At 40.1% G+C, this 24389-nt stretch overlaps 1 protein-coding gene across 6 annotated transcripts in view; it reads right to left on the bottom strand.

Moving 5' to 3' along the window:
• The window catches only part of LEF1 (lymphoid enhancer binding factor 1), a 124374-nt gene extending 101407 nt beyond the window's left edge, over positions 1-22967 (bottom strand). For 2 of the 6 annotated variants that reach the window (XM_032254824.1, XM_032254823.1), the window contains exons 1-3: positions 21570-22967; positions 19087-19153; positions 17553-17686 (exon numbers count right to left, since the gene is read on the bottom strand). In XM_032254824.1, coding sequence (XP_032110715.1) covers positions 17553-17686; positions 19087-19153; positions 21570-21782 — 414 coding nt within the window. In that variant the 5' untranslated portion in view covers positions 21783-22967. Of the gene's footprint in view, positions 1-17552; positions 17687-19086; positions 19154-20287; positions 21440-21569 lie in introns of those variants that run through there. The other 4 variants (XM_032254822.1, XM_032254821.1, XM_032254825.1 and 1 more) reach the window with 4 other exon arrangements.
• Positions 22968-24389: the final 1422 nt, after the last annotated feature.

Raw genomic sequence — 24389 nt, 5'->3', positions numbered from 1 at the left:
AATAAGTAACCACTGAAAAAACATTTGCTGAATGAATAAGTGAATGAATTCCTCCTATCCCAATTAAACAAAAGTCAGAGGAAAAGCTCTCCTGGAGATGTTCTCCATTAGTAAAAACAAACAACTGTGTTGCTTAGTCTTTGTCCATGCAGAGACCTTCTGACTTTCAAACACCATATGTTTGCTCATGAAAAGGAGCATCTGGATGATGACTGGGGCCAAGGAATTCCAGGATTCTATGAGTGAGTGAGCAGAGGATGAGCAGAAAGTAGGAATGGGTGGGTGCTCTGAAGGCAGACCTTTAATGGTAAGCAACTCAACCTGGTGCAGTTATTCATGTTAGATGTCCAGATCTGATTTGGTACAGTAAGTTTGCACTTGTGGTGCCCCCACAAAGTTATTAATGAATAAGATGTCCTCCCAGAACCAGGCAAAAAGTAGTATTAGTCAAACTTCTACCTTTCTCATACCATCAGACCTTCCTTCACCTCTAGAGCAGAAAAAAACCTCCTTTCTTAAAGCACTGAAGTAAATTTTTATGCTTTCAGTACAGGTTGAGTATCCTTTATTCAAAATTCTTGGGTCCAGAGGCATTTTAGATTTTTTGTCAGATTTCAAAATATCTGCATTATATATCTATTAGTTCAGTACCCATGATCGGAAAATCAATATCCTAAATGCTCCGACAAGTTTGTTATTATTGTTGTTGTTGTTGTTGTTTGAGCTTCATGTTAGTGTTTAAAGAGTTTTGGAGTTTGAAGCATTTCAGATTTTGGATTAGGGTTACTCAGCCTGTATTGATAAAACAACTCAAGAGAAATGCAAGTGTGTTTTCTTTGAGTAAGCTCCAAAGTCTGGCATCATAAGAAACCCAGGAGCTTTTCAACAAGGAAAGCACACTGACATGACTGTGTTTCTCCTGGTCCTTTGTCAGAACTTCAGGTAAGGAAACTGAGGCTCAGTGAGGTGTGGTGGCTCATACCTGAATCTTTGGGAAGTGCAGGAAGAGCACCTGAGCCCAGGAGGTTGAAGCTGCAGTGAGCTATAATTACATCATTGCACTCGTGCCAGGATTACAGAGAGAGGCCCTGTAGGTAGGCAGGTAGATAGGTAGGCAGGTAGGTAGATAGGTAGGGGAACGGGAGGGAAGGGAAAGGGAAAGGGAGGGGGAAAGGGAAGGAAAGGAAGGGAAAGGAAAGCAGGCAGGCAGGCATGAAGAAGTCAGGGACTGGTTCAAGGATACATGGCTAGTCAATGACTTGCCTAATTCCATGTCAGTATTGTTTCCCCTACCATGAGACTAGCAACAATGGAAGTCTAAAAAAACGTCTTTACAAGGTTTTTCCAGGTATATGATATCTTCAAATCTGCATAAATATTAAATTAACTCAAGAACTATTAAAATAACAAATAAGAACAAAAACAAACATCTCAGCTATCCCTGAATTATGAACCATTTTTTCATTTGTAGCTTAAATGTCACATTTCTCTCACCACTACACAGAGGCCTCTGTTTTTTTTTTTCCTGATACCCAGCCATCTTAGGAGGAAACATTTATTTTTAAAAAATTTAATCTGTTTTCCTCTATAGATACATAAGAAGCCCTCGTAAAATCTAATGCATGTAATCCTGTATTATGTAAATTTTTGATGGCTTCCCATTATTCACTAAATGGGATCTAATATCCTCTAGCCTGTGATTCACAGTCCTATGTTGATACCTTATTCCTAGCAGTATAGTACTCCCTGTGATGAATTGTGACCAAGTATTTTCTATATGTGGTAACTAATATGTTTGAAATAGTCATTTCCTATTCTTTCCAACTATCTGTAGGATGTCAGAAAAATTTTTTAAGTACTTACAAGTAAAGAAACAGAAACAAAAAGGTAAAGTAACGTTCCCACTGTTGTAAGTTTCTAAGCCTGGATTTGAGCTCAGGCATTTCAGATGCAGAGCATGTGCTCTCAGCCACTACTTGACATAGGTAAATAAATGGGAACTTACCAACCTTCATAAGATTCTGTTTGCCCAATTCAAATTGTAGTCAAATTTAACAACGGCGATTTGAAATGTGGTTAAATAGTACACAGAGCAAGTGCCTTACACAGGTAAAGGTTTCTGGTGGTGGTGGTACTAAAGAAACAGTGACACAGTACCAACAGCATACAGTGGAAGAAGGTCTAAGTCCTGGCCTCCACTCTTTCTAACCATCAGTAAACATGGCAGCAATATTTATAAACTTGTTCATTTCAAATGCTCCGTAGATAGTTCTGAGTTTCTGAGTTCTATTCTTAAATGGTCTTAGGTTAACATATGTGCTCTTTTAATAAATTATATATACATATATATATATAAAGCAACTTTCCTGGCCCAGCCCAGAGTTGTCTATACAACCCTTTTTAAACAAGTAAACAAGTCAATATTCCCCACCATGCTTTAAATGTGCCACATGGAACTGAAAGCAGGTAAAGAATGAAAAGCACATATAAAGACAGTCCTCCAGAAGTGCTCTACTAGGCTGCAACACTCCAGAGTGAGCGAGGTAGGCTCTGTCCACACCTGCATCCCCAGGTTGTAGTAGTGATGTCATGCCTGCCTCACTCTGTTCAGCTGTGGATGTTTGCACAAGTGCCTCTCCCTCTCTGATCTGTAAACTTCTTGAGGGTGGTGACTCTGCTTTTAACATCATGTATCCACAACAAGGATCAGAACACTGACTGTCAAACTAAGTACCTTCAATGAATATTTATGACATGAATGATAAATCATTTCAGAAAACATTCTTTAGTATTTATCTTCATTATACCAGGAAACTTGTTTATCCTTAAACTTTAGGATTAGGTGAGAAACTCATGTGACAACAGATATCTTCTGATTAGTGAACTGGAATGAGATGTGTTTTCTGGTTATTGCAACATCCTATGAGGGTCAAAATAGCTGCGTTAACGTCTTCACTCCTGAAATTAAATATAAATAACGAACCAAGCTAATGCTGCAAACTATTTTCTTATATTAAGTAGCTAGTTCTTTACTTATCAACTTGCAAGTAGATCTCAGTTGGGCAGGAGTAAAGAAGCAAATATATAATGTTGGTGTAAAATAGTGTTTTGAACCATTATTTCATAAACAGTTTGTCAAAACTGTTTACATACCTAATATGTAAAAAGTTCTCATAAATCAAGAAAGTTATGAGCCAACAAGTAACATAAACAAAATAGATTATACATATATTTTTAACATGGTTTCACTGTAGTATTTAAAACAACAACAAAAAAACTTTAACATCCATAACTGAGGATAAATCCAATTAATTAAAGTATATGCATACATATGTATATTAAAGTATATACAGATATATACTTTAATTAATGTATATATATACTTTAATATATTGGACTTATCCTCAGTTATGGATGTTAAAGTTTTTTTATATATAATATATATACTTTATATTACTCCAGACCTTTAAGGATGGACAAGACCGTGCTGGTAGGGAAGAGAGAATAGGGCATTTCAGCAAGGGCAAGCTATAAGAATCTAAAGATAGGGTTTTAGAAAAGAGTTTAGGATGCAGGTCTGGGAATGTAGTTGAACTGTACATAGTACACACACACACAAACACACACACACACACACAAACTGGATAGTATCAAGCTATTACAACTGATGACACAGATCTATACTTAGTCACATAAAAAGATGAGCACATGTAATATGTTTTTAATGAAAAAAGATTACAATAGAAAAATAATTTTATGAGCTCATTTACAAAAATGTTTGCGTTACAGGTATAGATACAGAAAGAATGTATGAAATGAAACAATTCATCAAAGTGAAACAATTCTATCTGAATGACAGAAATATAGGTACTTTTTATTTATTTTTTCTGTTCTTTCATGGGTTTTCCCCCGTTTTTATTACTGTTAAACAAACAACCAAAAAAAAAGAAAAGATACTTCCTTTTGAGAAAAAGAAGAAAAGATTGTTCCTAATAAGTGTCACCTTAGTAAAGTTTCTTCACTTTTTAAAGGAAACTCACTGTTGCAACTTCTCAGGAATGATCACAATTCCAGTTAATTCTAAACTAATTTTCTCTTATTTAAGCTAACATCATGATACCACAAAAATCACTACTAACAGCTCCTAAAAATGAAGCACACACCGTATTTTAATTGCTTGTTGTGCAAAGAATGCTCTTTGGCAGATTTTTGCCTGTAAATGCTCAGTTCTTATGTAATAAGGAAGCAACATCATTTGCCAAAAAGATTCTAAGAATCACAAAACCTTTGGCCATACAGCTATTTTGATTAATCCATTTAGTCCTTAAGACTTGGGGACACTTGGCCTCTAGAAGTGAACAATAGAGATTCCCATAAAAATTAGACACTTATCAAAATATGTTTGATATACTCCAGAAAGCAATTTTTCCTGGGGATTTTCAAGAATACATTGAGCAATCACATGGTTATGTGTTGAATGAACCAGAAGACCGTTTCCAAGTATTTTTATGACCCTTTATTTAAGCTATTTACATTACTTAGTAAAAATATAACAGATACTTTTAATCCTCAAAGTAGTTTATTGACTAAAGATTACTCTCAACACTTCTGAGAGATGTAGTGATTTATGAATCGGGCCCCAGCTCCTGAATCAAAAATACCTGACTTTGATTCCAAATTCTCTACCACTTATTAAACTCTGGTTGGGTCTATGGACATTCAAGTAACTTCTCTGTACCTCAGTTTCTTCACTGAAAACATGCGCATATTAGTAGCATTCAGTGCATAGTGTTAAACATTTAATAAGAAAAATGCATGTAGAGTGTATTCGTTAAATATTACATACTAGTATATTATTAATACCAGTACTCTTTTTACCCCTGGATAAAATGCCTATTTCTCATAATCACATGGAGGTTTCTGGTCAAAGTCCGGGGAGCTTCATAGGTAAGTGAAGTGATTTTGCGAGGCATCGCTGACTTACATCAACTAAAGTATGGACCAAAAAGACGCCCATAATGTAAAATGGTTTGGTTCCAGATCTTGGTTGATTTTGTTTTCTTGGCATAAAAAGGAAAACAATGTTCCCTAAGTCAAACTCATGACTGCCTGTCTTCAAACTGACTTCTCTTTCCAAATTCATTATTTCCATTAATACTGTCCTCTCATCATCAGGCTAGAACACTCATCCTCGTTTACACACTCCTTCCCTCCTCCACATCTAACTGGCCGCCTTTCAACTCTGTGTTCTCCACCAGCACCACAATAGCGATTGCTACCAAATATATGTTAAAGAAATGTACAATTTCTCATTTTATTCTCACAAAACCCCACTAAGAATCATTTCCATCTTACCTATGAGAAATTCACTAATTCAATAATCATCTAGCATCTTCTGCATGCTAGTGGCAGAAATGGTCATAAGAAACCGAAGTTGCAGAAAGTGCCCTGCTGTGAGAGTGAAGGCCTGAGCCTCAATCTGCTACCACTACTTACCAGTTGTTTGGAGTAAATTATCTGACCTTCTACTTCTTGACCTGTTTTACAGTAGTCTTTACCCTTTTCTATGCCCTGATGCCATTTCTCAACCTTCTCTATACTGCAGTTCCCTCAACTGTAACACAGGTATATTAGAGATAGCACAGAGTTGCCATGAGGATTAAATGGGCTAATGCATAGAAGGTGTTTAGAACAGTTCCTGGCATGTACTAAGTACTCAAAACTCATGACTAACATCTAGTGCATGGACTCTATACTAAATGCTCAAATAATTTCTAAGCTCAATTTCAGCTTACCGGTCCAATACAAATTTATATGTTTTTAAGATATTCCATTTAAATATGGATTGATATCTGGTGTTGGTGCCTTCCATTCCTGAAGTTTTAAAATTTCCGTTCTGTTTATTCTACAAACATCTGGTGAGTAACCTGCTCTGTGGCAAGTAGTACAACAGGTTCTAGGCAGCAAAGACGAAAAAGACATGCTTCCTATCCTAAAGAAAGTAACAATTAATGAGAAATACAAACACAAAGACTACAGAGCTCTGAGGGAGGACTCATGAGGACCCACAAGAGAGAGTAGTCAGTCTTGACTGATGGTGGGATCCAGAGGAACTTCATAAAGGAGGCACCACTTAGCCCAAACCTTTAAGAATGGACAAGACCTTGTTGGCAGGGAAGAGAGAACAGGGCATTTCAGCAAGAGCAAGCTATGAGTCCAAAGACAGGGTTTTGGAAAAGGGTTTAGGATGCAGGTCTGGGAAGGTAGCTGAATTGTACGTAAGCTACAAGGTAGAGTGGTGAGGAGGTAAGACTTGAAAGGCAGATGGTTCCAGAGTATGGAAAACTTTCAAAAATAATGCCCCAGAATGTGGTTTCATCCCACAGTCAGTGGGGGAAGGCACTTGGGTAGAAAACCTCATGAGGTATGACTAGAGATGAACAGTGCCAGTGGCCTCAGTTAGGGCCTGGATAGGTTGAGTGAAGACAAAGTGAGCTTGGGGCCAAGGGGCCACACTTGGAGCCCAGCTCCACTGCTTTCTGGGTGTGAGACCTCTGACAAGCCATTTACGTTATCTGAACCTCAGTTAAATTACTGGGCATTTACTGTGCCAGTAGTTTTCCAAAATTTATTTTATGGAAGAATCAATGGACAGTTTGTTAAAAGTGCATCTGCATGACCTGCTTGTAATGGGTGATTCAGGACATGTGCAGAGGGGGCCAGTAATCTGCCTTTCTAATAGAAACACCAGTAATTCAGAGGCCAGTGGCCACCTTCCAGATATACCACCAGCAATGCCAGGTGAGAAGACCAAGGGTCAGAGAGTATGAACACACACCTATCAGTAGCAGAGTGGGGGCATCTAGGCATATGGACTCCAACAGCAGTGCTTTGCTGCTGCTCTCATCTTATTTATCTACCATTTATTTTACCATTATCTTAGTTGGACCCCAGTCTCACTGGCTGCAAGTCATGGCTAAAGAGACAATTACCTCACCCTTTTCCCTTCCTCCCGAGCTTGACCATTTAATGGTAGGAAGTGATGCCCTCTCAGCAGTAGCTGCAGCCCTTTTCCCTCCCCAGCACCTCATGCACTCTCTACAAGGAAGGACACTCAACTCTTTGGTAACCTAGAAGAAGGAACTAGGCAAGGACAGACTGACCCTTTGTCCTCTCTGTTGGGCCAGCTTGCCCAAACACGGGTCTGGTCTCATCTCCAGTTCTAAAGGAAATGGCACCCTGCCTCTGTGGGACAGGCATGTGGCTTGGTGGTGTCTTCAATTTAGGAAAATCAAAGGAAGTCTCCACAGTTTGTATCACAGGTCAAGTCAGATTCTCCAATCCAGCCTTATCGATAATAGGAGTTGATATTATACTGCCTGATATTGTCTGGCCTTATTAGTAATAAAGCTGATGATATACTTTCCCTCTGTCTGACTTTGCTGGGCTGATTCTTGACTGGAAAAGGCATGAAAATTACCAGCACCAACACACTAACCACAACCAAAGTTGACTGTAAACAAGTACATATTTTTAAATATTGACTTTAAAAACAGGTTTTTAAGGTTAAACTGCAACGCAGGTAACTCCTACTTAAGAAGATGCATTGCCTTTGACTACAATTCTGGCAATTTGTTTCAGAATTGGTGTGAAGTTTAGTTAGAATATACGCATTCCACCACAGTACTGCATAAGGTGGGGAAAAAGATAATACAACCTAAATGTCTACCAATAAAATACTGGCTAAATAAATTAGGCCATCTATTAAAAATGACGTTACAGAGAGTATTTATTAATAGAAAAAGATAACCATTATATGTTGGTGGGGAAAAAGCAAGTTGCAAAATGATATATTATGTTCCTATTGCCATGAATATATAACAAGTATTAGTGTTTGTTTACTTACGTTCCTATGTGTGCATAGAAAGAAGTCTAAAACGCCACACAGAAAAAGTGGTCATCTTTAACAATGGGATCCTGGGAATTTCACATTTGTTATTATTTTTGCTTATTTGAGTTTTCTATTTTTCTAGTGAACATGTATTGCTTTTTAAATTTCTTTTTAATAAAAATGGTTAAGCATTTTTAAAATTTCCAAGAAAATTATAACAACTGTTCTTCTTTCAATTTTAATCAATATTATGATGAATTTAATAAATGCTTTGTATTCTTAAAGGTAAATATGGCTATTTTTAATGAAAACATACAAGTCTTTAGACCTTAAGGGAGCATATTAAATTGGGACAGGTTACTGCTGTCCCTGAGGATGGATTCCTTGTCATTATGACATCAGGAGTATAACACTCACCGCAGTTTTCATGTTAGGATTAAATTAAATATGACATCCCTGTAAGGTGCCTTGCACAGGATGTAGCACAAGGTAGTAGTTAAAAAAAATCAGTTGCTTTCCCTTCTCCCTTTCAAGAAAAAAAAACAAAAACCTGAGTTTTAACTTAAAATTCTAATAAAAATAAGAAAAATAATTCAAGCAATGATTGTTTCCCTAACATTGCCAGATAGCCGGCTGGTTAGCTCAACTGTAATAAACAGCAGCTATTATTTACTTCAGTACTTTTGGTTTTGTTACAGACTTTCAAATGCTAAAACAAAGTCTAATATATTTGAGATAAGATTTCAGTGCCTTTTTCTCTTGATCAAGGTCATTTTAACTAGTACACCAAGATGATATGACCATGATTATTTTAAGGTACCATTTATACTGTTCAAAACTGAGGAATCCTGTACAAAGGAAGCTGCATCCAATATATTAATATTTAACAATCATTGGATTTTACTGAAAGAAAAAGAAAAATCCTGAAAGGATAGAAGCTCGAATTTCCCAGGCTAGAAAAACATTGATTTCTCCTTGCTGTCCAGCCAACACATCCCTTTGGACCTGATCCTTTTCGGTCACAAGAAAGCTAGAAAAATTTAAGCCAGAAGGAAATTCAAAGGGCAAAGAAAATAACTCGCCCGTTGTCCTTCACATGGCTTCTGGATATCCTTTTTCTATAATTTTTGCAGTGGGGAGAAAAGACCTAGCTCCTATAGGATTAAGGAGAAAAAAAAATCTCCTAACCAAAAAGATATTCTTACCCCCATTCAAGTAGTTAAGAGTTATCTGGCAACTTCATATCAAATATTAGAAGGATATGAGACTTTCAGCTAACAAACCTGAAATTTATAAATCTCTTCCCTCATACATCTCATTCCCTTTAATAGTGGATTATGGTGCTAAGGAGGAAAATCTGCTGCCCTCCTAACAACCACAAGGAAAGGGAGCCCAAGAGAAGAAAATCAGATCTGTAAAAATACAACGACATTTCCCCAAATTTTTATTTATGCAAACACTTTCTAAAGGTTTGCATAAGGCCTTCAGCCCGTATCCAAATCCTGAGTCAGCATGATGGCACACTAGGAACTGAAAGTTTCTTCCCTTTCTCTGGAGTTTCCCAGGTAGAGTCAAGCACTTCTTATGGCTGCAGAAATCCCACCAGGTGGGGCCCAAGTCACTGACTTACACCATGTTAGACTCCTGCTCTGTAGCCATAGCTAGAAAACTGCTTTTGTAGGCTTTGTGCCATCTGAACTTCTTGTTAACCAGATCAGCTAGGCAAGCCAGATATTAATACACCATTTTACTTTCCCAAAGTTTTCAGAAGAAGATGATGGAGACCTGACACTAGATCTCAGGTCTTTTAACATCTAGCCTAGTCCTTCTCTCCTCTATGTTTAGCCTTCACAGGGCACTGTCTACCTCTCTCTCCCTAATTAAGGCTCAAAAATTTTGCTCACCACATTGCAAAAGGATAGAATCAATTAACAACACGCAATGGCCTGGAAAAGTCAGCACTGAGACTGCCATGTCTATTTGAAAAGGATAGAACATTTTAATACCTGAAAATACCTTGTGTTACTGAAAAAAAAAAGTCCTTTATATCTCCAAGAGAATAAAAATGAATTGAAAAGCATTAACCACATGATTCTAAAATGTACTTGAAGATGGTTTTCTTTTTATTAGTATTGTGTTTCCATCTCAAGAATCCTGAAAAAAGCATTTCTATCATCTCTGTTTCTTCAATTAGGTTTCTAGGATCTAAGTAAGAGATAAGCACTTCTAAAGATAAATCCTCATATGAGGGTCTAGTCCATTCTTTATTTATTCCAATACTGCACTCCCCTGGCTGGCTGTTTTCAGGAGTTACCTGGAAACTCAACATTCTGTTAAGGAGTGGTTTTGACTTCCTCATTAAAAACACTGGTCTAATGCCATTTTATTCACAAAAAATACAAAAAATAAGAGAAAAAATAAAGTAATAAAATTTAAGGATTACTTAGCAAAGACTTTCAAGTTTTACTTTCCACATAGCATTTGGTTTCATAAAGACAGATCATTTGGAAATATCCAGAAAACACACATGCAAAATTTCTTCCACATTCTTTGTTAACTCGGTGAATTTACTGAGATGTCTACTCTACGCTAGGCTGATTGTAACTATCGTAATTCATCAGTTGTCCCTGAGTGTAAACTGGGGGACTGCTGATGATAGTCCCCCAGTTACTTTATGATGGTAACTGATCACTAGATGATTAAATATCACCAATATTTTTTATAAGTTTTATTGTAAGGTTTTCCAGGATTAAAACAAATAAAGATTTATAGAAGTATCTTAGTAAAAAATAATCACATTACTGAATATAAGTGTGAGCTAAATAATGTGGACATAGAGTGTCGAATAATAAGAGAGTAGAGACTGGGAAGGGTGAGGGACTAGGAGGGGGCTGGATGATGAGAAATTTCTTAATGGATACAATGTACATTATTTGGATGATGGACTCTCTAAAAGCCCTGACTTCACCACTACGCAATCTATGTATATAATAAAATTACCCTTGCACTCCATAAACTTGTACAAATAAAAGAAATGTATCTTAGTATGTCAAATTTTAAAACTTCGCTTTGGTGACTGTTTCATTCAGAAGCTGACAACAATAAAAGAGAATTAAATCTACCCTAAAACCACTCTTCTTTTTAGAGAGCCTACCCTCTATCTACCTCTTCATTCCCTCTCTCTATATATAAATATATATATATATATACACATATATATATACACACACACATATATCTGTACAGATATATATATATATTTTTTTTCTTTCTTTCTTTTTTTTTTTTTTTTGGAGACAGAGTCTTGCTCTTTTGTCCAGGCTGGAGTGCAGTGCCGCGATCTCAGCTCACTGCAACCTTCACCTCCCAGTTCAAGCGATTCTCCTGACTTAGCTTTCTGAGTAGCTGGGATTACAGGCACCCACCACCATGCCCGGTTAATTTTTGTATGTTTTAGTAGAGACAAGGTATCACCCTGTCGGTCAGAATGGTCTTGAACTCCTGACCTCAGGTGACCCACCTGCCTCAAGTAATAGGCAACTTTTTACAAGTGAACATAACAATGACAATAATTTACTATGATGAACATCAAAATTTTATCTGCAAAACTGTCATCAAGTTCCACACAGGATTATCTGTGAGCACAGGTAGACACAATGGCCAACAAATCCAACTTTTTAAAGATTTTACCTGTCCCCAGTTAGCTGCAAACATAAAACATATTTCTAGACACTCTGTGATGCAACCTCTCTGCTAGTCCCATTTCTCCTACACATGGAAAAATAGGGTTGGCAGCAAAACTCTTGCTTGCTCTGCACTGCCCTTTCAATATTCCCATACGGACGGACTGAAGGCATGTGAGTACCATCGCTCAGTGTGCTTTGTAAGTGATCTACAGATAACAAGTGGATAATTTCATCAGGTTTACAGGTTTAGCTAGAGTGGGTATTATATATAAATGCACTCTTTTACAGAGGCTTTATAATCCTCTACACAGCCTCAGTCTGCAAATAGTGCCAGCTAGATTATCGGAAATTCTGAGTTAGCTGCTCCCTGTCCAGTCCTCTGCTCAACTCCCCACACTTCACTGTGGTACAGTTTAACTCCCAACTCTTCCTACCCCCACCCCACCCCCAGTCTTTGTTGTTCTCTAGGACATTTGAAGGCTTTCACCTCTTAAATCTTAGAGATTGGATCACGTATATCCCTAAAAGAGTTCATAGCAGAGTCTACAGTTCCTAGATGGGAAGTTCACAAGATCATAATATTTATAAAGTAATCATGAACCTAAAGTATATATTTTAAATTATTTGAATAAAGTCCAATGGCTGCCTTTTCTACATAAGTAAGGACTACTAGCACGAAGCAGTACTGAGTCTCTTGATTACTACAGCATTCGCTTCCTGCAGACGGGCTCAGCTCAGCACAATCACTTAAGCAACAGCTTTAAAGATGACAAGTTTTAAATGAACATTCCGTTAAAAAAAAAAAGAGAGAGAGAAACAGAAAGAGAGAGATACAGAGAGAGAGAGAGAGAAAGAGGCTTTTAGTCCTAGGAGAGCAGCACCTATGTAATGCTGACCTCTACTTTTACCTGGGACTAAAACGTACATGTTTTTCTGTTTGCCACAGAGAGTGCTGCCATGTTTTCTCTTTAAATTCCAATTCTTTTATCAAAATCAAAAGGAAATCAGCTTTGTAAAATTCCAATACATAAATGAGGAACAAAAGGAGTCAAAAATGAAGTGATTTCATTGCTCAAAAAAAATTCAATCACATAAACCCAAAATGGTTCTGCATAACAAACAACATTAAAAAAATAAAAAAAACCTCAATTGCTACAAAATTGATACCATAGCAAGTACTTGCAAGTCTACAAATTCAAGTCTAGAGGGTCCCATTTGTGAGATCCAATCTCTGCTCTGTTAAATCACATAAGAGTCTTGGACCACAGGAAAGACTGGATCAAAATAATGAGGTGGATGACAGCAAATCTAAGACCTGTATGGGGATGAAAAGAATACTTCAAAAGCAAGATTTTTGCCAATTGGCTTAATTGTCTTTTTTAGCATGTAGTCTTTTTTTAAAATATCTTTTGGGTTGTTCTCATGTCTTTATGAATGAATAAGAAACTACTAGGGTCATTTTAAAAACACTATCTAAGTAAGGACCAGGCATGTAAATACAATATTAGCTCTGAAAAGGTTGCACGTAACATGGCTCCTTGGGACACGTAAGTAAGCAAACTGGCCATAAGGTATTTGATGGGGGAACAACAAGAGCTCCCAACTATTCTGACTATTATCCTGACCCAAATTGTAGCAATGCAATTTAGAATATATCAAACAGGAAACTTTGGGGGCTCTGAGGAATTTTTCCACACATTCTCATGACATCTACATCTACATTTGAATTAGAATAACACACTTTCTAAAACTTGTTCTCCACTTGAACGGGAAAATTCAATATGTTTAGCTTCAAAAAGTATACAACTTAAAATGGAAAAGTGAAAATAATTTATAGGTAAGTCAAATTCAGTAGCTTCTAGCAATAAAGTGAAAAGATAGTCTACCTTAAAAATCTTGCATGAGATATAAACTTTAGTCTCCATCTATCCTTGATTATTATTTGTTATTATTTTCAAAGGTATGCAACAATGTCATGTACAGTGGTATTCAGAAGCTTACTGATTAGACAAGTCCAACTTAGTTCCTTAATTCCAGACGTGAACAATGACAAAATCAGATTTTAGCTGTTTACAAGCAAATACAAATATGGAGGGTAGGTAAGACAAAGTTATAATAGGTATAATTCTGTTTATCAGAAACCAAAGTGTTGATTCCCCTAAGGTAAAAGTTGCAACAGAACTAAGTTATATAAAATAATTTTAAAAACTCATGCAATTTCTACTTTAAAAAATAAACAAACATTTTAAAAGATAGCTGAAATGAGAACACCTATATCTTTCTTTTCCCACCTAAAAATTCACTCTTAGAAAGATCACAAAAAAACTAAAAACAATGAAGTTCACAGCGCTACGCTGACCAGGTGTTATTGTGGTTTGGCGTCACTGAGCTGCAGCTTCCTGCACTGTGTTGCTTTTCCCTCCCCAAGCATCTGAAGAGAAATGAGATGTTTCTTTTCTGAGGTGTTAAACATTTGGGTTGCATGCAGGACAAATGGAAGATTGACACCTAAGATGAATAACCACAGTGCATTAAGCCAGTGGGAACTTTCACTACTTAAAGCTAGCCAAGCTCACCATTCACAAGGTGTTCAGGCACACAACTGCCAGAGTCAAACTAGGGATGTAAAGAAGGGTGTTTTTTTTTTTAATACTTTACCATTGGTCTACAGGGATTTTCATAAATAAAGTTCAGAGAAAGAAAGGTTTGGGAGTATGCTTTTAATAAACTCTTCAGGGTCTTGGCTCTAAAATATTTAACAGGCTTGTACCTCTTCTCTCTGTGAAGAAGACCAACTCAAGCCGAGGTTTACTGTGCCCTAAGAACTCACGCTGACACCACACATGTCACGATCTTAGGTGCTTTCTTCTGGGCCCAATTTATCTGAACTAAGAATTCTTATTCAAAGTTCTGTGAGAGACTCATTCATACGATTTCTGGTATAGACACTATGGACATTCATACCCCTAAGGATTCCAGTTCTAGAAGGATGTAATTTGCCAATTAAAATTCCCCTTGAGAAGGAAAAAAGCTGAGTAGGTGAAAGTGGTTCTCCTGAACAGGTAATACTGTATACTGGTCATAGGTAAAATCTGTTCACGCATATCTACATTAGCGTTCTTCTAAAAAATAAGCAAAAACATATGCGCTTTTAAATATTAGACTCCAGGGGAAACATTTCTCTGCAGACCAGTTGGTCATAGCTGGTATCCTCTGGATTATCTGCAGTTACATACAAACAAGACTATTTAGGGAAGGAGTGGTCAGGTCCCTCCCCAACCCCGGGTATTTTTCCAGTCCTAACACTTTTGGGAAGCAGATGCAGTAAACAAGCAATTGCTTGTAATGCAAATTCAAGTAACAGGAGGCCAACGGGATGCTCCCATCCTAAGCCCAAACACAAATGGTTGCCATGCTCCTCACACCCTAGATGAGAATCTATCACTGTGGATGTCAGTGACACAAACACTCAGCCTTGCTAAGGATAGAGTTAAAGAGCAAGAAGGCAGAAGTGTGGTTAGGGGTGAAGAAGAGAGGCTGTCTTCCGGTTAGTGTTTTTGATCTCAGACACATTAAAAACAGCTGTTAGGTATTAAAAACCAAAGATTGTAACTCACTTCGGTTGGACCTAAAAAAAAAAAAAAATTGACAGAGTCTTGTGGTTACAGCTGAAAAGCTTCTGGAATTGTGCAAACTGCAGAATATCTCAAGAAAACTTGCCTAAAATAAATACATCCTAACATGTAACAGGATAAAGTAAAGCAGCAGATAACAGGGTAAGGTAACTGTTTCCTGACCACACCCCTTTCCTACACTCTACCCAGACCAACATTTATTCTGGCCACAAATCTTTCCTAAACAATGAATGACTGTTTGATTTCACTGACCTCAAAATTTTCATACATAAACTAACAATAAATACCTTCCATCAGAAGATATTTACTATCAAAATTTCAAAATGACTAGTATACTGGTAGATTGGGAGACAAGACTGTGGAAACGCAAGGCAGAATGCTGGCATAAAGAGGAAGATCAGCTTAATTTTCAATATTCTTAGGGATTATTTGTAAATACCAATAAATTTTCATTACACTGACTTTTAAAAATTATCATTTTGAAAGGGTAAGTAGCTTTTCTTTTTAAGGAATCAATTCCACAAATGCTGGATAAGCACAGCTGAAAAATGTAAGACTGTTTTGGGGGCTATTTTCTATTGTCACCAACATTGCACTTTGATTTGGAAAGATTGTTTGTTATTCTGAAAATGACTTAACAGGAATCTTCAATTATTCCTTATCTAAAACATATTCTCGTTCCCTTCTTCACCCCCCTCCAAAAAATAACAAAAAGCCTCCCCAAATATAAAAGAGTTATCTATATGTTTGCATGTTTTGTTCAAAAATTTAAAGTCTCCTACAATAATTAAGGCTCAATAATTATTTGAGGGGTCTCTAAATATTAAACTATTTTTGCTTTTATTAATTCACTTTTTAGGTAGGAGATTCCTTCTCATTACACAGAGGTCTCTATCATTAAATACTTGAAAAGCCTTAAAATATGAAATACCTATTTCCTATAGCAACCATCAGAAGATCTCCCTCAAGATTAGAAACCCAAGATCTCCATTTCAACTACTATACAAAAATTAGAAAAATCTTATTCCCTGAGAGATCAAATACCCTTTTGAAATTTATTGGAAAATAATTACAATAACATCTAAATCACAGTGCTCACACAAAGTGATCATATTTGATATAAGTATCATTTCAACAATTGAGGACTATGTATAATCATGATAACCACAAATACTCTTGTTGATAACTGTTGATTTTGAGCCAATATTCTCGGCTACTTTGGTGAATCTCCCCACTTCCAGATTTTGTTCACTAAGGTGTTAACAACATTACTCTTCCCAGATGTTTTTGACTGATTCTTTTTCAGTTGGTAGAAACACTGAACAAATAAGTCAAACACTATAGGTTCCATTTTACAATCCTAGATGTGACCTCCAGGGCTGTCAGTGAGACTGAAACCCTAATCCCCCAGACCCATACACATGTGTTTTTCATTGGGGGTTAGGTGGTAAAGGGAGAGTGGGGCTGGAGAGAAGGTAAATATATTGATGGGTCAGTAAAAAAATCCATCACCACTGCGTGGGATAATTCTAAGAGAGAACTCCATCACCAGCACATTTTACATCTACCTATTACACAAGTTACCATTTAGGTGTTTTCTCACTACATAAATGAGGTTTCTACTTCCTAAGAAAAATGTCAAATAACAAACATGAAATTCTTTATAATATTATGCATTTGCATAATACACTTATAATACCACTGCATTTTTAGAATTTTAAAAGCTAACTAAACCACAAGATTAAAAAAAAAGGAACAACTTTCATTAGGATTATCTTTGAGTGATGCTTTCTCAACAATTGACAGTAGAGTAAAAATAGCTCATCCTCCCCCACCAAACTGATCCTAAAGAAACAGTAGCTGATTCAATAAAATAAGACACTGTTTTAAAAGCCAAAGTAACACAACAAATGTTCAGCTTCAAATAGCTAAAGTCGTCTTGATTCTAGATAGCTTGTGTTTTGCCTTTTAGACAAACTAATTTAAAAGCTATACAGTCCTTATATAGCTTTAAAAGTAAATCAATTTTTTCCCTCATCAGCATAGAAAGCACAACTTATAAAATCATGGATTTGTTGACGTAACTTCACTTGATTTTATAACTCATGATCTGTTACATATTTATTTTAACCAATAAGCCAAAAACTAAAATTCCAAAGGCAAGACATCAAAGGTGGCACTATTTTAAGGTGTCCCTTCCTCGTAACAGCTCTTATTTAGCAATGAATGGTTATATATAGTGAAAGCATTTCCAATGAGTTTGGAAAAATAAACATTCTGCCAAAATACAAATCAATTTGCACTTCTGAACATAATTTGCAACATCAGCATGTTACTTACTGTTCTCGGGATAGGTGGAGAAAGAGATCCATTTGACATGTATGGGTCGTTATTCATATTTGGCATCATTATGTACCCGGAATAACTCGAGTAAGAGGGTCCCTTGTTGTAGAGGCCTCCATCTGGATGCTTTCCTGGGAGGATCCAAAGAACAATCAATGATGCACTGACTTCCCTTTTATATCGCTATATTTTTCATCTGAAAATCTAATGGTTCTCAGATAAATCAGACCTTACATAAAAGATTTGTTTACAAAATACTGTAACTGGATTATTATGCTCTATTTTAGATCAACAGTATTTATTCTCTTAAATAGCTTAGCAGTAAACCAGATGTTTTAAAAACGTGGTTCAAACAGTTCTTCCACTACTAACTGATGTTTTCACAAAAATAAGTGTTATCTATTGAACGCAATTTGTTCTAATACTAACAAACTGGACTAAAAAATACAGAACACACACAAATCTAAAACTATAATATAAATATATTAGGCCATCTAGCTACACATACACAGAGATATTTACGTACTTGAAGTTATATATTTTGCCTTTTAGAGAAACTCAAAAATTCTACCTACTTGTGCTTGCAGGTTTCTAGAAAAATTCTAGATTCTACTGAGGGAGAGAGTTGTTATTTAGTATATAGGCAACTATCCAAATTTATAAAGGATTAACTCTGGGAGGCTTAATTTTATGTGCTACACTTAGATCACTTTGTCAAAGAAATTTTTGTTCAATATGTATACTTTTTCTGATTAATCTGTGCAACTATTTTGTAGCTGAGGAAGAAGCTTAATATATAATTATCTTCCCTTTTTCTGGTTAACATATTGTATGTAAAAACACTTCATTTTAGTTAGGCCAATGGTTAAGTAATTAATAGAGAACAGACAGGCTGACAAGGAAACCCTAAGGTTACCTGATTCTTTCAAAGTCACAAGGAAATCTCCTTAAGTCTAAATACATATGTATGTAAATTTTAAAGTTTTTAGCAAGATTCAGAAAAAGGGAGAAAGTGTATCATCTCTGATATGCACATTCCTAATTATAAATTTTATATTTTTACTGGCTAGATTCTGCTCTGCTCATTCACTGCCTGCCGTTTCACTACAATAAGAAACAAAACCCAGCAATTTTCCAAGTGAAAATCCACTCACAGCTGGTTGGAAAATAAGTTGATAAATACTGTCATTCTTCTTAATAATATATTAAAAATACTAACGACCTAGGCTAATTGAAACTTAAGATGAGGAAGAGAAAAATTCATTATAGACATCCCCTCTTCCCCAAAGAATTTGGAACCCACCTGAAATCCAAAGGTCCCTAACTCATACAAAAACAGTTCTTAAATTATGTAATAATATACATTAGAAGAAGCCATAAGTTTCTTGCGTTTTCTTTACCATTTTACTAAAATAGAGGGCATAGTCTGACCTAGTCCCAGTTTCTTGAACTCAAAAGTAACAAAACACACCTACTTATACAAACTGCACACCTTATATGCTAAAGTCAGAATTAGAATCGGTTATCTTACCGTCATCAGGGTGTTCTCTGGCCTTGTCGTGGTAGGGCTCCTGAGAGGTTTGTGCTTGTCTGGCCACCTAATATCATGAATCCCCACACCCAAAAGAAAAAAAAATCACCTTAGAGTTTGTGACAATAATGATATAAATGTGTGTGCGCTGGTAATTCAAAGGAAGAGGTTTAGGGGCAACTTTGTTTTATTACTCTGAGAAACATATGCTGGTGTTTAGTATTGCAAAATCTTTTTTTTGTCAACATGTAGTTTTGAGTGATTATTAGCCACCCAAGACCAAAAACATATATACAGTAACAAAAGCAATAAAAGTATAGTTAAATTTGGGAAAGATCCACATGGTGTTCTGACTGCTGTTTATTAAACCATATCAAGGCTACTTGAATGCCTAACATGATAGGAGTATAGGAGTTAATGGGGTTGATGGTTTTGATAGCCTCTTCAATCACTGTTCACTTCAATCAGATCTCACTAAAAGAAGGCTAAAATATCATTTTGTAACTGAAAATGACATTTAAACATAAGCCAACCACTCAGATGAGGTCTTAAGGCAACTACCCTGAGCGTAGTTCCAGCAGAAGCTCCACTCGAGCTTATAACCTACCATGGCTGGCTGAGTGCAGGCTTACAAAAGTAGAACGGTTCTGTGGTTACAGGGAGGAAAATTAGAGACTCAGGTTACAGACATCTAAAAGGTAGCCCCGTTGATATCAGTTTTGGTAATCACCATCCACCCAGACAGACTCAACCACGTGCAAATCAGTGGTATAACTCCTTCACCCTCAGGCCTCCTCATGCCCACTAAACACTTAGCAAAGGGTAACGCTTTAACACCCGAGTGCTCGGATTCCAACTCAGTGTCCTTCACCCGGACCAGAAAAGTGTGGAGAATATGAAGTGGGTGGCAAAATTATGTATGGACTAAGGCAGGACTAGCAAAATGGGTAGAAAGAGAGGCTGCTCTACAAATAGGAGAGTTTGGCAAAAAGCCTGTGTTTGGGATGTCATTTGGTTCTCTGGACGTGCGTCCTCACACTGACCTCCTTTTCCCAATACACACAATAGTCACAAATCTTTTACGCGGGGTTAGGTGCACCCTATCCCCGCCCCCACCCCGCTCAAACTGGATTCAACGGATAAAGAACGACCCTTCTGTTCTCTGAACGCAGGCCCCCAGCTTTTCGAAATGCGTACTCACCTCTGCCATTGGGATAGAGAAGGCAGCTCTGAGGTGTTCTTAAACGCGCAGTTTAAAACCCAAAATGTCCCCGCCCTCAAAACCACACACTTTCTTTTTGGGGGTAGAAAGATGCCATTTAAGGGAAAAAAAAGGTATACCCTCCAAGTTTCTTTGGAGGGAAAAAACGTTGGTTAAATCATTCTGGTGTCAGGACTTTTCTACCGATTTTCTCCAGAGAGTTTCCCAGTTGTGGAACAAGGATGACCAGTGGAGTGTCCGGTATCTGGGTCCATCCGCCCACCCCCCCCCACCAGCTCTGGACGCGGCTTCAAACAGCCCTCCCGCGCGGCCTGACTCCGCGCTTTCTTTCGCCAGCACCCACGTGTCTCTATTTACTCTACTCAGGTTACCGGCGCGATCGCCCGCAGCGGGCCAGAGGACCGAGAAAGCGCCTTCGACCCATCCGGACTAGTGCCCGGCTTCCGCGGCTTCTCCGCTCGGAGTCGCCTTTCTTCCGCGTAGGTTTAAGGCCTCATCTGGGCCCAAACTCCAAATAAAAGTTGTGGGTTTGTTTCCAAGTGATGGAGGTTGGAGAAAACTAGAGTCGGAGGCGGTACAGCCAGGGTGTACCCTTGGCGTGGCTCGGCTCGGAGCTCCCAAGCTCCAGGCTGCAGACCCAGGCGCTGGGGCACCAGCCGCCGCAGAGACTGAGCCCCGCACCGCCCCCGCAGCCCGGGCGCGCGACCCTCGGCCGGTCGGCTCCCGCGGACAGGCTCGGCTGTGGTTGGGACGGCCCCGCCTGCCCCGGCCCACGCCCGCCTCCCCTTCCTCCCGCCTCCTGCTCTGCTCGTCCCCACCTAAGCCTTTGGTGGTTTAACGCACTTTTGCAGAGACGTCTACCAAGAGATAGCGGGTGCACTTTGTTTTCCGTCCCACGGAAGAATTTCTCAGTAGCGTTGTTCAGCCCTACTCGCTTTAAAGCATGGCACCTCTCAGCCCCAACAAAAAGAGCGAAGGCAAAACGTTGTGGGTTAAGGGCACGTTTTCCTGCCCGCGAACCAACCGTTCAGCCACCGAACCCCCTAAACTGATCCACTTGAAGTTCACACACACACACACACACACACACACACACACGGAATGTGGACTGGGGGCCCAGCCACGCACACACCCCAGAACAAACGAGGGATCGACTCGAGACCCTCAGCCGGGCTGCCGGTCGCCTTCGCTCCCTTCCTCCCTCTCTGCGTTTCCCAGGGACCCGCCACGCCTCTCGGAACTGGGGCACTGGCCCGCTCACCTCGTGTCCGTTGCTGGCCGGGATGATTTCAGACTCGTTCACCAAGGAGGATTTGATGTCAGCTAAATCGCCTTCCTCTTCGGGGTGGCTAATCTCGGCGAAGATCTTCTCCTTCTGAGGATCGCCCTCGTCCTTGAAGGGGATCATCTCGTCTGTGGCGCAGAGTTCCGGGTCCCCCCCGCCGCCGCCACCTCCCCCGGAGAGTTGAGGCATCCCGACGGCTCTGTAATCTCCGCTCCGCCGTGGGAGCACCCGCGGCGACAGCAGGAAAGACTAGGGGGTAACTCAAGGGTGGGGGAGGAGAGGAGAGTTGGAAGGGTTCGTGCGGGAAGACCGCGGGCGGAAGCGGGGCGGGCGAGCGCGGGGCAGCCGGCCGGCAGCCGGAGCAGCTGCCGCGGCGCCCGAATCCCGGCGGCCGCCGCGCTTTCCCGCTTCTCGGAGACCGACGCCGGCGCCCGCCCCCGAGGCCGAAGGGCACTGGGCGGCGAGGGCCGCGGTAGCTGGCGCCTCCGGGGGCGTCTGCGAGGCGCGCGCTAGGCTAGGCTGCCCGGGTGGCCACCCCACGCCCCCCGCGTCGCCGGGATTTGCTCGCGGAGGACGCCGGTTCTTGAGGGAGCGCGACTCCCCAAAGTGCAGAGGAGGGTCCGGCGGCGCGTCTCCGCGGAAACCTCTCCACTGTAGTTACCCCGGATGCCGACTTAGTAGTTTGTTTTCCGAGAAAAGAGAGGGGATCTGGGCCAAAAGGCCGTTTGTCCCAGCAAAGAAGGTGCAAGGATCAGAAGATAACGAAATGTCCACTTCCTGAAGGGTGGGGAAAAAAAAGAAAAAGAGCCACCCACGCTGGAGATGTCCGTTTTAGAGCTTCTTATTTTCTTCCCTTTTGCTTCGGGTTTCCTTCTCGAGGTTCATTTAATCTGCTAGAGGAGGAGGAGGAGAAGAAGATGGGGGCCGTAGACGACGGGAAGAGAAAGAGAAGTTTGCCAAGAATAAAGTTTTTGCCGGCGAGCACCGGGACTCCGCAGTGGAAGGCACAGCGGAGTCTCGGGGAGTCACAGCAGGGGCCTCGGGCCCAAAAGCTTCTGCCCGGAGCTCAAGCCGACACAAACACACAGCCCGACCCCTCTTTGTTCCCGGCTCGAGTTTCTCAGCCTGGCTCGCCCGCTCGCGGCTCTGCACGCCTCCGCCGGCCAGCTCTGTCAAAGCAAAGAGCTGCTCCCCTTGGGTTCGCCCAGCCGAGGGGAGGGGACGCCCCGAGCTTGGCGGTGTGCGAGGCTCCGGGCGCGTCCGGGTTCCTCGGCCCAAGAGCGCGCAGCCCGGGTCCCTCCTCTGTGCCCTGCCCCGCAGGTGAGCGGCTGCGCCTCCCCACCGCTTCTCCTCCTCCCGCGCCTCGCCGGCGCTGAAAAGCTACCCACTTGCGTCGCTTCTCCTCCCTCTCCCCTCCCCCGCCTCCAGCTCTCCTTGGCTGCCCGCTGGAGGAGATGCGGGGGGGTAGGGGGGAGCCGGCGAGAAGGAGGTGGTGATTGAGGGCTTTTTTTTTCTTTTTCTTTTCCCAGATCCTGTAGGACGAGTCTTGGTTTTGGGGTGTGTGAGTGTGTGTGTGTGCGTGTGCGCCTGGAGGGAAGGATCAGGCAACTTGGCGAGAGGAGGAAGGACCGGGCGCTGCTTATAACCCACCGAGAGGCCCGCTTTGCCCGCGTGAAATTGACAAGAAACATTGCCGGAATGGCTTAACTTCATCATCTAAGTATCTATTTTCTTGGCCCGCACCCACCCACTCCTTTTCCTCTGCCAGTCTCTCCCCTACCTCCTTGACGCCTCCCACTCTCCCTCCCTCGCTGTGGCAGGGGGAGGAAGATGAAAGAGAAAGCCGCCGCCGCTGTGATCGACACCACATTGATAGATGCTCTGACAGTGGGGAGAGGCGGGAATCCGGGACTGAGAAAAGAAGGAAAAGGCGAAAATATAACAGACATTGCTCAACTAATAAGAGAGAACAGAAGAACAACGAAAAGAGAGTTGTGGCTTTCCCGAATATCATATCACACACAAGCTCTTTGGAGACAGGGGAACATGCTAGAGAAAAATAAAATCTTCAGGCTTACCGAGAAAAAAATATGACGAGGAAGAAGGAACTGAAGACTGGATCTTAATTATTGGTTTTTAAACAATATCTCTTTCATTCCGTCCTCGCCACGGGATGTACGGAGAGTTATGCTAGGTCTCTCGTGGGTTTTCAGAGACACGCCGCAGTGTGTGGGAACCTCATAGAGAATGAAAAGATAATTCAAGAAGAGAAGGCAAAAAGACTCAGGAGAGCAAAGCCAGAAGAGGGAGGGAGGATGGGGCAGTCCCTGGCACCTTGGACTGCAAGCTGAAAGGGACCCTTGAAGATGCAAATCCGAATACAACCTCAAAAATTCCCCAGTCTCCACTGTCTCTTTGATGCATTTTGTACAAGGACAGGAGTTTTCAGGAGATACTTTGTGAAAGTTACAAGAGAAGGGAAGCTGAAGTTTGAAAACACATTTTGTCCCTTGGTTCTCAAACCCCCTCAGTTAAAAATCTAGGCAAAATTATTATATCCAATACAGTAGCCATCTGTAAAACTTCAAAACAGTAAACAAAGGACATAAATATATCTTTATCGCCCTTAAATCGAAAATAAGGAAAACATTACAGAATCAGATTTGGCTCTATTTTATAGGAATGATCAGGCAAAGATCCCTCTTTTTTTCCTAAAGGTGAAATTTCAGGCTGCTGGACATTGAATGGGTAAAGATTTTTAATAATCCTGTATCTAAGAGAGCATTTAAAACTTCA

This window comes from Sapajus apella, unplaced genomic scaffold (assembly GCF_009761245.1).
Source record: "Sapajus apella isolate SASKATOON/1434 unplaced genomic scaffold, GSC_monkey_1.0 scaffold87, whole genome shotgun sequence".
Taxonomy (NCBI): Eukaryota; Metazoa; Chordata; class Mammalia; order Primates; family Cebidae; genus Sapajus; species Sapajus apella.
Note: the sequence above shows the minus strand (reverse complement) of the source record. Positions and strands in the feature narration are given on the sequence as shown.